Source organism: Panicum virgatum, chromosome 9K, assembly GCF_016808335.1.
Source record: "Panicum virgatum strain AP13 chromosome 9K, P.virgatum_v5, whole genome shotgun sequence".
NCBI lineage: Eukaryota > Viridiplantae > Streptophyta > Magnoliopsida > Poales > Poaceae > Panicum > Panicum virgatum.
In genome coordinates, this window is record NC_053144.1 from 61,137,127 (window position 1) to 61,151,368 (window position 14,242).

The window sequence follows — 14,242 nt, forward strand, 5'->3', positions numbered from 1 at the left end:
TGAGATAAGAGTCTTTACCTGAACCGCTTAAATTCTTCGTTCCAAACTACGTGGTAACAAATATAATTACCAGTTACCAAGGGTAACGTTAATATTGACTACAACCGATGACATGTCTGCAACTGGCCAAATATACCGGCAGCAGCAGCAGTTACAGATATATACAGTCATATATATATACACGAACCAACATCATCATAGCACTAGTATTAGCACAACCACCACAACTGTACAAATCTAATCTTATGAGGAAGGCATCAAGAGAGATCCCAGCAATGGGCTGGAACCGCTGATGCAAGAATATTCGATGAGCGTTGCATTCATTCAGCAGGGATATCAGAGCTCTGGCCTGAAAATTTACAGGGATAACAGAATCGAATAAGTGTTAAAAACAGTTTTTTTTTGCGGAAAAAGTGATAAAACAGATTAAAGAAGCAGACAAACAAAAAGGCAACAAAAAGTGAATTAGGATTTTTTAATAGACCATAGTGAATTTATATTACCATATGGCTACAAAATATTGCATGAATGGTAGGAGCGCTATCAACATCCAGTTATGGGAGATAGAAAACATAGGTTGCACAAAATTTGAAGTGAGTATCTAATAGTAAAATTAACTGACAACAGCACAGTAGTTCCAATCATCGACCCAGTGCATCTTATAGTAGATGAATTCTGAATATGTTTTCATTTTTCTAGGAGGAAGAAAAACCATGCCACAATGTTGAGTTTATGTGAAGATATACCTTTCTCTGGGTTAGGGGTAGTTCCTTCATCTATGCTAGTACTATCTTCATAATCCACATCAGAAAGTCATGCACCAACATCTGTATATGCCCTTGTTCTAAAAAAATTATCATACTGGTTCACATCACAACTACCATTTGCGAACGCTAGATATTACCAGCAAAACAAACTGGTACAAACAACTGAAAAAATCATTTAAACATATTGATACCAGCATAACATGGTTATGGACTTATGGTGGTAGTGTTCTTACAATGTAAGTAAGCTACATTCTACTACATAAGTAGTTTCAAAACATGTATTTAGCTTTCTTTGAAATGCCATCTTTTCATATAAATTGTTTGTCAAAGGCTCAGCTTGTAGAAACTAGATAGTGTTAATATCCTAAATGAGATATGTATTTTGATTGGAGGGAGTAATAACTTACCCTTGATTGCTCCGTTGAACACTGGTAGCAGTCATGGTTACGTCATGTTTCTTTGCGTCCTAGAGCATAACATACATAAATTCTCCAGTTTACACGAAACAACAAGGCAAGAAAATATGTGTGATAATGATTAATAAATTACCGATGTTTCATTTCCCATCCACCCTGGAATTGTCTCTGATAAAAGATTCATGTATTTCTCCATAGCAATCTCAGGATGCATGTTCCCTAACTTTTGCCAAGCCACCCTGAGAGAAAAATGAATGGATATTAGTAGTAATCATTACGAATCCCTACTTTCTGTGTTAATTGCTCCTTTAATTGATCCATAAAAAAATCATGGGCAAAAAGAGAAGAGCTGTAATGGCGTGCATGTGCAAAACGTATCAATGCATCTTTCTGTGTTAATTGCTCCTATCCGGTGGTTCATGGTAGAAATTGCTAGAAATATTCATTTGGTGACAGGTCGCAACAATAACTCATTCTGAACTCTGAAGGCAAACTAACAGCTACTAGTTCCTTTGACCAAGATGCTCTTATTTTCCCCCTAGCTTCCTTTTAATTGTTAGCTGGATGAAGCATTTCTATATATAGTGCTCTCATACACAATGAATTGGCACAGTAAAGTGGCCCCACAATTCAGGTGGCAAGAAGTATTTGCAATACTAGAACAGGGTGCAGGTGCAGCGAAGGCAGCATCAAACAACCACCATATCCTTGAAACGGAATGCATATCAGCAATCTATTGCAAGATCAAATACAGAAGTGTATTTATGGGCTAGACAAGGTTTTAAAGTTGATGCCATTCTGAAGAGATGACTGCAGGGATAACTGCGAAATGGGAGGCTTTTCCTTGGATAATTATATGCATAGTATCATAGGGCAGTGCTTTATTTTAACTAATAGGTGCAAAACTTGCTGAAACAGAGGACGGCCAGTGACTACTTGCTGCCAATTATGCCTAAACTAAACAAGAAACAAAAATTCACTTGATCCAGGATTGTGAGTTCATTCAATCATTGCACTTGCACCAGATCCATCTCTACGATTTTGACCTCTCTCTTTTTTGCATTTCTCTTTATTTATTGATACATACCTTCATTCTTAATTTATTTCAAAAACTCAAAACACTGTCCTATAAACCATGCAGGATCATGCACTGATCTTGTTACCTGCTCAGAATCAATACAAATTAAAAACGGCTACTACCCCTGATCAAATTTGAGAAGGAAAGTGTGGATTCTAATTGTCTGGTGAAGGAAAGTGAAATGTTCTCTTTGCTACCAAGGAGGCAAGGCATATAATGCCTACATCATATGCTTCTTTTGCTCTTCTGAAAGGAATTCTATGCTTCAATGAAGCTTACAGAAGCTGATAAAACCCAAATTCAGGAACTGCCCTCGAAAAAAAATTCAGTAACTAAGAAGAAGAGAAGAGGAAACTCAAGACTACTAGTGCAGAGTTGCCATAAATCCTATTCCAACTGGACATCCTAATCTCTTAAACATAGATGCCTAAACCTAATCATGTTGAATTATATATGCATATTGCACTTTTTCTATTTTCATGAACCTCACATCTTATGAAATCAATAGTCAATAATACGCCAAAATGCAAAAGTCCATCAGACCAAAAAAGCATTACATTTCTTCACTTCTGGCTTACTTTAACTAACATGATTTATCAGCAAGGATGAGGTGCCTGATGGGGTCTGGCTAACTATAGCAAAAGCTTTGAACTTCAAAGTTGATTTGGACATATCTGCCTCAACTTTAGCATCAGTTTTAGCCTTATAAGCAGAGGTGCCTGATGTGCAGTTCATAACGGTTTACCAAATAGCTGAAACGGAGAAACCTGCTTCCACATATAAGCCACAAACAATGCAAACCTGGTGAAAAAGGTGTTGTTTGCCTTTCCAAGCAGAGCAAAAACAAATTAGCTTCAAGCGATCTCTCTACAGTATTGAAGAATTTAGCTGCTATAAGGATCTTGCTACTTACAATGTGCCAGATTTCCTGATGTACAACTTTTGTCAATTTGAATCAATGAATCACAAAACGATTTAGTTTTGAATAGGTTTTGTTTACGTTATTTTTTTTCCTATTGGAAAGTACTAGTATCAGTATGCTACCCTTGCTCTGCCTTGATATAAAATATAGCAGAGGACTGACACTCCAGTGTTGATGACATCCAGGCCAGGCTTTGCTTATCTTTGGAATCCATCCTACCACAGCGAAGCAATGAGAAATGTATCCAAGGTATCAGGAAGAAGAATTGGTACCATTTTGCGCGAGATGAAGGCCTCAGTGTAAGTGGCTGTGTAGAGTCGTAACAGGGACCGTCAATGGCAACCTTGAGGAGTCCTTGAAGCTGCAGCTGCACATCACTATCGAGCTTTGACAGGGCAGCCGCCCCAGCCCCACTAGCAGCAAATGCTGCAGCTGCACCAAACCTCTTCTCCACTTCACTCCTCTCAATCCCTTCCCACTCCTCAAAGTCCATGTCTGATTCAGTGTGTCCTTCCGGCAGCCCTGGCAATGTCACTGCCTCCACGGGCAAGGCCACTTCATCACCAGAACTGCATTTAGCGCTAACATTCACAACATCAGTTTTCCTTCCCACCGGCTCCTCTTTGGGGACCAGTTCTTCTTGTTGATCAACTCGGTGGGCCTCACATTTAGCTTCCTTCTTGCTCTGCACTTCCTCGTGTAAGTTGAAAGATTCTTCAGCGGGATGATGATCTTTAAGCTCTTCCTTCTCTGCCAATGGCACATCGAGAACTGGTTGTGTGGCAGCCTCGGCAGGCAATTCACGTTCCTTCACTTCAACTACTTGCTCTTCCTCCTCTAATGCCACGTCAAGAATCTTTTCTGGAGCAGTCTCAGAGTCCAATTCATCCGGCGTCGCTTGGATAGGTTGCACACTCTTCCCTGCCAATCCCGCGTCAAGAACATCTTCGGCAGGAGTAACTTCGGCAGCCAGATGGTGCTGTTTCACTTGAACAGCCTCTGCTTCAATCTCTTTGGGAGCAGTCTCAGAGTCCAATTCATCCGGCGTCGCTTGGATAGGTTGCGCACTCTTCCCTGCCAGTCCCGCGTCAAGAACATCTTCGGCAACCAGATGGTCTTGTGTCACTTGAACAGCCTCTGTTTCCAAGGGAAAGACTTCCGCGACTTCAACAACTTGCGGGCTCGCCTCAGCAACTCCCACTCGCTGCCTCTCCGATCCTGCTCCGAGAACTTCAATGGGAGCAACCTCAGCACCCAGATCATGCGGCTTGACTTCAACATCTTGTACGCTCCCTTCCTCCAAACCCGCCACACCAATAACCTCCCTAGGCACAGCCTCATCTGCGCCCGAGACCTGCGGGCTCGTCTCAGCAACCACCGCCGTCGCAGGGGTCAAATCACGCCGCTTCACGCCGTCACCGCCCTCCTCCACCTCCCCTACTCCAGCACCAAGGCGCACCTCCCTAGCGACCTTCACGGGAAGCTCCTCCTCGGGCAAGCACTCCAGCTCCCGCACCTCCTCGACGGCCACCGCCGGCGCCTTCTCCACCTCGACCCACCCCTCCGCCACCGCCCTCCCTCCGCCACGCCTCACCTCGTCGACCTCGATGATCCTCTCCTCCTCCACCGCCTCCTCGGCGATCGCGGCTGCGGCGCGATCGGCCGCCCGGCGCGGCGGATCATTGGCGGCGAAGAGCGTGGCGAGCAGGAAGGCCGCGAGGAGCGTGACCGCCGCCGTGAGCAGCAGCTCGCAGAACAGCTCCATCTTCTCCGGGGTGGTGGTGGTGGTGGTGGTGCCAAGGAAAGCCGGGCGCGGCGCGGCCCCCCTTTTCCCCCCTTCGCTTTCTCGCTCGGCTGGGCGCCTGGGCCGGAGGAGGGGGACAGGGGAGAGCGGAAGGGAAAAGGCTAAGCGGTTAGGGGGGCGAGCAGGCTCGAAGTGGTGGGTGAGGGGGGGGGGGGGGGGGGGGGGGGGGTAAAGGCGGAGGTGGGGCGCCAAAGCAAGGCATATTCGGGCCGGCGGATACGATCGCCACGAGGGCCGCGGGTAAGCCAGGCGGGGCGACGCCGAAAAAGTCTCTTCGTCCGGGAGCTGCCAGCGGCAGATGCCGACGCCGTCAGGCGTCAGGGGATTTCGTTCGTGTGCCCCCTCCGGCACGGTACGGTTCGGTTCCCCTCCCGGGGCCTAGGGGCGGCGAGCTCCGGGGCCGAGCTAGGCAGGTGCAGCCATGGAGCTGCCGCCCACCGCAAAGTCGGCGAGTGCTCGCCGCTCGCCGGTGGAAGGGCGGCGCGGAGACTCGAGGCTGCGGCGTGCCGATCTGCCGAGGCGGCAGGGATGGTTTGCAGGTGGTTTGGCTGGTGCTGGTCAGTTCACTGATGATGCGGCCATCAGTGCTGGGTAACTTGCACGAACATATCAGGTGTAAATTAATTTTTTTATGTAAATTATGGAAACTTCAATCTGGGTCATCAGATTAACATTTAAAGGGAAGGACGCAGAGAGGTGGGAGGGGAGATTTGCAAAAGTGTGATTACTTAATTAAAGGGCGGGTCCAGATTTTAAAATTACCCAATGTCCCATACCTCTTGGATGTTGATCCAATAATTCAGATTAAAGTTTTTATAATTTATACGAAAAGATTGGTTTGCACCTGATATATTGCCAACTTGCACAAAGGTACTTGTTCGCGGGATTTACTCTAGCTGAGCCGAGTGCGCTTGTTGGGTAGTAATGCTGACTTGTTAACGAAGAAAGGTCTGTCGAGACTCGAGAACAGTTCAGTGCCAACTGCCAAAAAAAAAAAGAGAGAGCCATGACGTTGTCGCCGTCGTTATTCAATGGTTACTGTACAGTGTGGTCGTGCCAGGTAGTTGCGTGATGCGTTCAATTGTGTACGTGATAAATTCGTGGAGGACGTTGAAATGAATGCGGTCAGTATGGGACAATGATACTGTTCTTCCTTGCGTGGTGCCGCAAACAGGAAGCGAACGCACATCGTTTCTTTGTCCTCTCGAGCCGTGCATGCATGGTCACCCCACTTGCCGTCGACGAGTGCTCGTCGCCACGCCTATCTAGCAGCACTACAAAGGCCTGATCAGGGGTTTGGAGTTTGGAGTTTGGAGTTTGGAGTTTTGAGTTGGCACGGAGGACCAGAATCCTTGTGATAACTCCACCACGGTCGTCGCTGTGCAAGCACAGTGAAACTCCATTCATCCACTTTTCCCCATCTCATTCATAGATCATGGTGGTATCCTGCCAATCACTAGCTTGCTTGTCACCGATTAGGGCAACCACAGCGTGGAGTACAATATCGATGCCAGAAAGTGTGACGGAACCGCCAAATTAAAACTCTAATTAAGCGTAATGGCCGTCATTTGAACATATCGGGCGCATTAGCTTAATGGCTTAATTTGGCGATCCTTTCTCAACCCACGGCCCGATCGAAACAACACCGGTAGTCCCACGCAAAGATGGGCGTAGATGATACAAGCACGACATAATACTTGAAAATAGAACAACGCGACACAAATAATACATAACTTCTTACAAACCAAAGTCAGATACAAAAAATTTTATCAACCGGGTTTAAAAACATACTTGATATACAAGTCTTCCAACAAATAAAACTAGAATTTACACTAGGAAAGGACTATACTACATTACCCCTAGAGGTTCTGCCTAACACCACCGGTCAGACCGGTCAACCCGGTCTGAACAAAACTGAGGGCGGCACACTCTGCCCTCTAGTGTGCAACCCGCCGACTTTATAGTCTACTGGTCTCTCTCCACAACTTCCCACCCCTCTGCCTCTCGGCGGATAAACTTGACGCAGCAGGGGCAGAAATCGACGTCGGGGTGCCCTGAAACAAATTAATAGTGGCAACAACCCTGAGCAACTAATACTCAGCAAGACTTACCCGACCAGTGGGTATAACTTAGCCCACATATCTAGACATGCAAGGCTTTTGGCTGGTGGTTATTTTGCAGAAAAACGACTAAAGTAATTCCTTACTTTCAGTATTTTAGCCCCAAATTCTAAACAAACTAACTCTATTATAAATTGCATGAACCAACTATAGCAAATATGGTGGTGAAATCAACAATAATTTCAAGGTGTTCATCATCATATGTATATAAATATACTCATCATCTCGTCATAACACTACGATGCGACGCAGTGATCAAGGTGCTCATATCCGAGAGCGACTGACGGCGAATCGATCCGATTTAACCTTGCAAGGTAGACCTAACCAACACGGCACATATTTGCCTCGTCGGACTATACATGACAACCATCCCCCTCCCTGCCTCGAACTACAGGAACCAGCCCAACGACATATGGTCAGCCGAGCTCAACGTGAGACCACCAAAAGTAAACAATGTATCCTCATTTCTCCGCGACTACTCGACTACCCCAGGAGTTGTGTGCTGGTTCTTGTACTTTCGAAGCAAGGCAGTACTCAGCTTACCGGTTTCGACTACCTCCTACTCCCGGTATGCGGTTAGTACAAATTCAAACATGATCAGCAGAGCCAACAAAGGCACGGTCCTTAACCGACTCAGACGGGACTAAGACACCCAGGAACCCTATTCTGCTGCCATACCTACATATCCTCATCATTCCCGTCCGGTCTCAACTCTCCATTTCATTACATATCAAATTCAACAACTCATATACTGAAATATTAATATATCTTGTATCTCGCGAGTAACCGGAAATTACTCGACTTCTAATCATCCTATTTCTCACGAGTGACCAGAGATCACTCGTCTTCTACCGAGAACCATTAAGCATAGCACTTCTATCGTCCTATATATAATAGTATAACTCAAGGGAACCTAGGGATCATGCAACTAGGGTTCCAAATAATTCCTAAATCTAATGCACAAGTAATAGAGATATATTTAGGTGTCATAAATTTAAAATAATAGGATGTGCACCGGGCTTGCCTTGAGTCTGCTACTCAGCACTAGGGTCCATTGGGCCTTGGCCCTGGTTCTCACGCCTTTCCTCCTGCTGGGCCTGCTCTAGCGGCTCTGGTGGCTCCGCAACCACCTCGTATACGACCTCCTCCGCGACGGCTGCTACATGTGAGCATATGCATATGACATGAGAATGCATGCATGATTTATAAAAATTAGAAATAACTAATATCCAAATAAAATTCCTAACTAATTGCACCAACAACTACCTAATTGACCTACTCAGCCACTGCCCCACCGGTCAGACCGGTACCCCACACCGGTCAGACCGGTCCTACTTAACCTAGCCATGATACCGGTCAGACCGGTCCATCCGACCGGTCAGACCGGTCCTGCTCAGACCAAAAGCTGGAATCCATGGTGCGGCGAAAATCGCCCACCACTTCTAAAACCCTTCTATACACTGGTTCCTAGATACATTTGGACGTTTTTGACCAGAGGAAAATACCTAAAACCATCTAGAAAAAGAGATCGAACCCTCACTAGCTAAAATACCTTGGATGACCTTTCCCCCCGCGAAGAACTTGGATCCTCAGCTCCCCAGGGAGGGAATCACGAAGAGGAAGCTCCCCCACACCGGTTTTATCCTTCTTTGGCCTTGGGAATCAAAGGAAAGGGAGGGTTTGGGGAGTTTAGGGCTTGGGGCGGGAGGAGCTCGGGGAGAGTGAGGGAGAGAGCTGGTGATGATAAGTGAGTTGTTGGGAGAGAGAGAGAGAAGAGTGGTTTACATGATGTGGGTCCAAGACCCACAAAACAGGTTCAACCGGTCAGACCGGTCCGACTGAACTGAGCCAAGAGAATTTGATCGGTGAGTTTTATCGTTTAGTTTTTTCTCAAAACTAATGGCTGGGCTTAGTCTTAATTATGGGTGATTAATACCTGAGGTGTTACAGAAAGTATCACATCACGGCCGGTACTGCATTTTGTTTTCGTGCCACAGTGTTGAGCAAATGAGCATCGCCTGTGTAGGACCCGCTAGCAGTTAAAGAAAATCAAAATAAACATCAATCCTCTTCACTGCGAACCCGTGAGCCGGGGAGCAGCAGTACTCTAGCCCATAGAAAATTATATTGTGTACTCGGGGCATCGAGGAAAGAACAGTCATCGATGCTAGCTTTTTACATTTGAGCATCGCGGCATGCAATGTGCAAACCTCGGTAAAACCGATGCTTGGTAAGGAAAGAGAAAAATAGGGCATCACTTTTTATACACACTGCGGCTGCTCTTATGCAATTACCCCATCATATTTGTGTCAAATGGGTGTAATTTTGTTGCCACTTGTACCTGCTTGGAGGGAAGGATGTTGAGGGCACTTCTCATTTTCTCAATATCTACTGTCCCCAACTATTACATCGTAATATGTAACTTTGCGCTTGATAACCAATTAGTGTCTTCAACGTTGGGTTGGAGCTTGAGACTGCAGGACGGAGCGCCTCTGTTCTAAACTAGTGGAGTTAACAAGAGTTGTGGGGAGGGGCAAATTCTGTCCCACTCCCTCCTTAATATTTTTTTTTTACAATTTACAATCCCTGTCCTTACGAGAACATCTATGTTGCTCCCCAAGTTAGGTGGTCCGGATGGTTGCAATGAAAATTTCCAACAAAATCGTGCATGGATTGAGAATGTAATAGTCCATCTTCATGCAAAGCTGAGCTTGAAATGATTTCTATTTTGTTATGTTTACACAATTTTCTTGTGAAAATTTTGTTTTTGCATGGATATAATCTCTACCCATCCTTAGTTTTGTTGGAAGTTTTATATACCTTCTACATATGCAATCATCAAATGTGAATGCTTAACCACCCAACATGATGAGAGTACTAGAGATGCAATTTGTTCTTACATATGATTTGACCAATTCCTATATAAAGTTTTGACAGTTCCCTAAACCTTTTCTTACACTTTTACTTCATCGTATTGAATTTAATCCAATGACTTGTTGTTAGCATAGAGCCTGCTAAACATGAAGATGTTTGATTCAAATAATTTTTTTAGGAAAACTACGGCAGGCAAGAAGCCATCCTGAACTTTGTATTAATGCGAGATTGTTGCATACATGATTTGTGAAGCGGGAAGAAAGAGAGGTAGACCTAAAGACTAGGTTACATTTAGGGGTGGTAACGGGCTGTCAAATTTGGCTTAGATAATCTAAGGACCGGGCTCTAATTGTAACACCACGGTGCTAATATTGTGCTTAATTAGCTAATCATGGGCTTAAGCTTGGCATTAGCACTAATTAAGTTGCATAGTGTACTTCACCTTTAGCTGAGTTCAACTCCATTTTTCTCTTTGATCCAAGTATCAAATCAAGTTTTGCTCAATATCAAAGTTGTAGATCTTGCCTTCCTCTACAACTTTTGTTTTGGTCAAATTTCAAGTTTATGAAATTTTGAGTTTTATCCGATCAAATCGAGTCAAAATCATTCAAACTTGTTTCCTATGCTACCTGCTCCCTGCGATGCCGTACGTGCGCCCATGCCGACGACCAGCACAGCGCCGGCGACCTCCATGCGTCGCGCGCCGGTGAACCTCGCCCTCCACGCGAGCCGCCCTTATCCGCTCACATAGCCCTGTACTTTTTTCCCATCCCCTTCGTCCTGCTCGAGCTCGAGCTGAGCTGAGCCGCTGCAGCACCGCCGTCGGCGCCGCGCCGGCCACCCCTCGCCCCCTGCTCCAATCCCTCGCGCCCAGAGCCGATTCACCTTGCCCTCCACCTCCTCCGGCCCTCCCCGTGCCCGTTCGAGCCATTCCTCGGCCGAATCGGCTCCTGCGCCGTCGGCCACCATAGCACCTCCGCGTCGAGCTCCGCCTCCAACGTCGATCCCCACCTTCGGGCCCTCCTCCTCGCCATCCAACCTGCAAAACGGACTCGTGGTGAACCCCTCAACCCGTCCGTTTCTTTCCCAGCTCGATTCCGACGCCGCCACCGCCGGGACGCCGCAGCGCCGCCGCCTGGCCTCCTTGCGGGTCTGCCCTTCCTGTAACATCCCGCCTCCCCGAGGCCAGACCCGCTTACATCTGGCAGCTTTATAGAGCATAGACTACCCTCACAAACCAACTTTGTCCTCACTCGTGCGCACCCGGGAATAACTTCCCGGTCTGTCACCCATCCCCAAATTGCTCCGGGCCAAGCACGCTTAACCTCGGAGTTCTTTGGAGACCGGCTTCCGGAAAAGAGGTTGCAACTTGTTGACATGAGTATTCTATCAATCCTATTAAGTCCTGTAGTGGGATGTCACATCCTCACCCCCTTAGGAGACCGACGTCCTCGTCAGTCAATCCCAAGTCGGGAACGTTCTCTCTTGGCCACGTCCCGTACGTCCAGTGCCAACGGCCCATGTGCCATGTCCGTGCGTGTGCCAATGGTCCCTGTGCCACGTCCGTGCGTTCAGTGCCAACGGCGCATCCCAGATGCCCGCGCACTGACCCGCCACGCGCCCGTCCACATGCCGGTGGCATCTGCGCCCCCATGCATCCATGCTCATACCCGCGCACTTACGCCCGTACGTGCCCGTCAAACCGCGAGAGTCGGCTCTGATACTATTCTGTAACGTCTCGCCTCCCCGAGGCCAGGCCCGCTTACATCTGTCAGCTTTATAGGGCATAGACTACCCTCACAAACCAACACAAGTCTTTTCTGTGCACTTTGTCCTCACTCGTGCGCTCCCGGGAATAACTTCCCGGTCGGTCACCCATCCTCAAATTGCTCTGGGCCAAGCACGCTTAACCTCGGAGTTCTTTGGAGACCGGTGAAAGGATCGATGGACCAAGAGGGGGGGTGAATTGGGCCTTTTTCAATTTCTAAAACACAATAAAGCAACCTTAACCTATGCAATGCTAGTAAGGCACCAATTCACCAACCGGATAACTAAGCTACCTACACAAGCTATGAGAGATATAATGAGAAGTAAAGCCTAGCAAGGTAGAGCTAAGTTATGATCTCTAAGTCAAGCACATGAATAAATTGCATGAAAGAAAATGCTTGAATAAAGAGAGTGGACAAGAGACGACCGGATTTTTTCCCGTGGTATCGATGTGTTGGCACACACCCCTAATCCACGTTGTGACACTCACAAAGAGTTTTGTCACCTCCCATGTCACCGAGACGTGGGTGCTCACTAAGAGTCTCCGTTCACCATCCCGGCGTGGTGGAGATCAAGCCACGTACAATTGTAACACCCCGGTGTTAGTTTTGGCAGTAATATCGTGTTTAATCGTTAATCGTGTTCTAACCGCGTCATCAGCGCTAATCGCGTTCGCAGAGTAAACATCTGCTTAGCGATGTTCGATCTCGTTTTTGTCACTGATCCGGGCTTCAAATCAATTTTCGCCCAAAACGAAAGCTGTAGACCTTGTTTTTCTCTACAACTTTTATTTTGGCCAAAATTCAAGTTTCAGCACGAAATTTAAAGAAAATCTTTAATTTTGCTTTGAGTAGGACATTTTCAAATGCACCTAAGTTTTGAAATTTTATCTTTCAAACCTTTGTTCAAATGAAAAAGTGCCTGAAACAAAAGTTGAAGATCTCAAAATTGTGAACAACTTTCATGTTCAAAAGTTTTTCATTTGAGGCCCTGAAGAAGGAGAAAAGGTGAGTTACGAACTGGATTTTTGGAACCTCGAAATATTTACAGAAATGCCATTGCTACATCGCCTCTGCTTGCTGCTCGATACGCCGCCCGTCGCCGTTTCTCGACGTCCGTGGCCACGCGTCGGCCATCGCGGCGAGCGTCGCGCCTCGAAGCTTCGCCACTCTCCTCGACGTCTGTAACCAATTCCAGTTGCTCCTCTCTTTCCCCGAGCTCACGACGAGCTGAGCCGAGCCGTGTAACCCTAGCCCGCCGCTCGCCACGCCGGCGTTCGTGCCAACCATCCAGCATCACCGTGCTTCGATTCGTCGCACCCGGAGCTGCGCAGCATCGCCCTCCACCTCCTCCGCCCGTCCTTGAGCTCGGCCGAGCCCCCACCCGGCCAGAATCGGGCCGCCGCCGCCATCCACCCTCGTCGTCCGCCCCGAAGCTCGCCCTCGCCGTTGAACCCCACCTCCGGTCCATCTCCGCCCAAATCGAGCCCCTGGTGAGCTCGGCCGCACTCTCCTCTCCCTACCCGACCTCTTCCCCGGCCGAATTTCGCGCCGCCGCCGCCGCACCACTGCCACGCCGCCGCGGCCGCCATGGCGCCGCCGCTGTGCCGCCGCGGGCCGCCCTGGCGCGAGCCCGAGCACCGCCGCCGAGCGCCCCGAGGCCGCCGAGCGCCCCGAGGCCGCCGAGCCTCCCTTGCCGTCGCGCCGCCCCATCCCGCGGTCCTCCTGCCTCGCCACGGCCGGAACAGCGCCGCCACCGCGCGCCGCCGCAAGCCGCCGCCCCTGCCTTTGCGCGCCGCCGTCGTCTGCTCCGCCTCGTGCCTGCGCGGGCCGCAGCTGCGCTGGCCCCTGCGCGTGGGCCGCCCGCGCCGCCCGGGCTGGCCACCCGGCCCCTCCCCGGCCGCCGAGCGCGCGCCAAGCACGCCGCCGGTGCGCGGCCGGAGCAGAGCAGGGGAGCTTTCCCCTTTTCTTTCCCCTCTGTGCCACCGCCAAGTGGGGCCCGCGGTTCAGTGTGTGAGAGGGGGGGATTAAGGGTAGTTTTGGTGTTTCTTTATTGTGTATTTTGGCTGTTATTTCATAAAGGCATAATAAATCACAGGAAAATCCTAAAAATGCAAACCAAATTTTGTTAGGTTTCTAAAATCAAGATCTTCAATATAAAAATACTCTTGCAAGGGAATTGTCACTTTTGCCCCTGCTAATTTTAGGGTTTGCGTTTAAGCTAGATTATTTTGTATCGGTTGTTCTGTTTGTCTAAAATCCTGAAAATTTTGTGGTAACCTACTCTTTGCACGTGTAATCCACTGTAAAAATTTCAGGTGCTGGTGTTGTGCACTTTTGTGTAGATCTATTTATGTTTCGTTTCCTTGCTAGGGTTATTTTAAGTACTTCCGTTTAGCCGTAAAGGTTGGGAAAATTTGTATGGCATGCTTTGTCAAAATCATGTTGTTTTGGATAAATTTTTGTTGCTAGATCACCCTGTAATTCAAATCTTT

At 47.9% G+C, this 14,242-nt stretch overlaps 1 protein-coding gene across 3 annotated transcripts; it reads right to left on the minus strand.

The window, feature by feature from the left end:
- Positions 1 to 5,118, minus strand: LOC120646684 (acyl-CoA-binding domain-containing protein 5-like). 3 transcript variants are annotated; one of them, XR_005664542.1, is made up of 5 exons: positions 3,456 to 5,118; positions 1,317 to 1,422; positions 1,175 to 1,233; positions 747 to 827; positions 1 to 349 (listed from the first exon to the last, which is right to left on the minus strand). XR_005664542.1 is itself a non-coding variant. In XM_039923103.1 (4 exons), exons 1-4 carry the CDS (start codon positions 4,946 to 4,948, stop codon positions 337 to 339), a joined length of 1,671 nt encoding a protein of 556 aa, XP_039779037.1. In that variant the 5' UTR covers positions 4,949 to 5,118; the 3' UTR covers positions 1 to 336. The 3 variants fall into 3 exon arrangements, 1 of the variants encoding a protein (XP_039779037.1); XR_005664541.1 differs by having other exon boundaries at positions 747 to 844; XM_039923103.1 differs by lacking the exon at positions 747 to 827.
- Positions 5,119 to 14,242: the final 9,124 nt, after the last annotated feature.

Excerpts from the sequence above, each read along its gene's own strand:
- LOC120646684 (XM_039923103.1), bottom strand. The coding sequence starts at position 4,948 with ATGGAGCTGTTCTGCGAGCTGCTGCTCACGGCGGCGGTCACGCTCCTC. Across the intron at positions 1,423-3,455 it reads CCTTCATCTCGCGCAAAATG|GGTGGCTTGGCAAAAGTTAG; the intron begins GTACCAATTCTT and ends TTTTTCTCTCAG. Across the intron at positions 1,234-1,316 it reads GGATGGGAAATGAAACATCG|GACGCAAAGAAACATGACGT; the intron begins GTAATTTATTAA and ends GTTATGCTCTAG.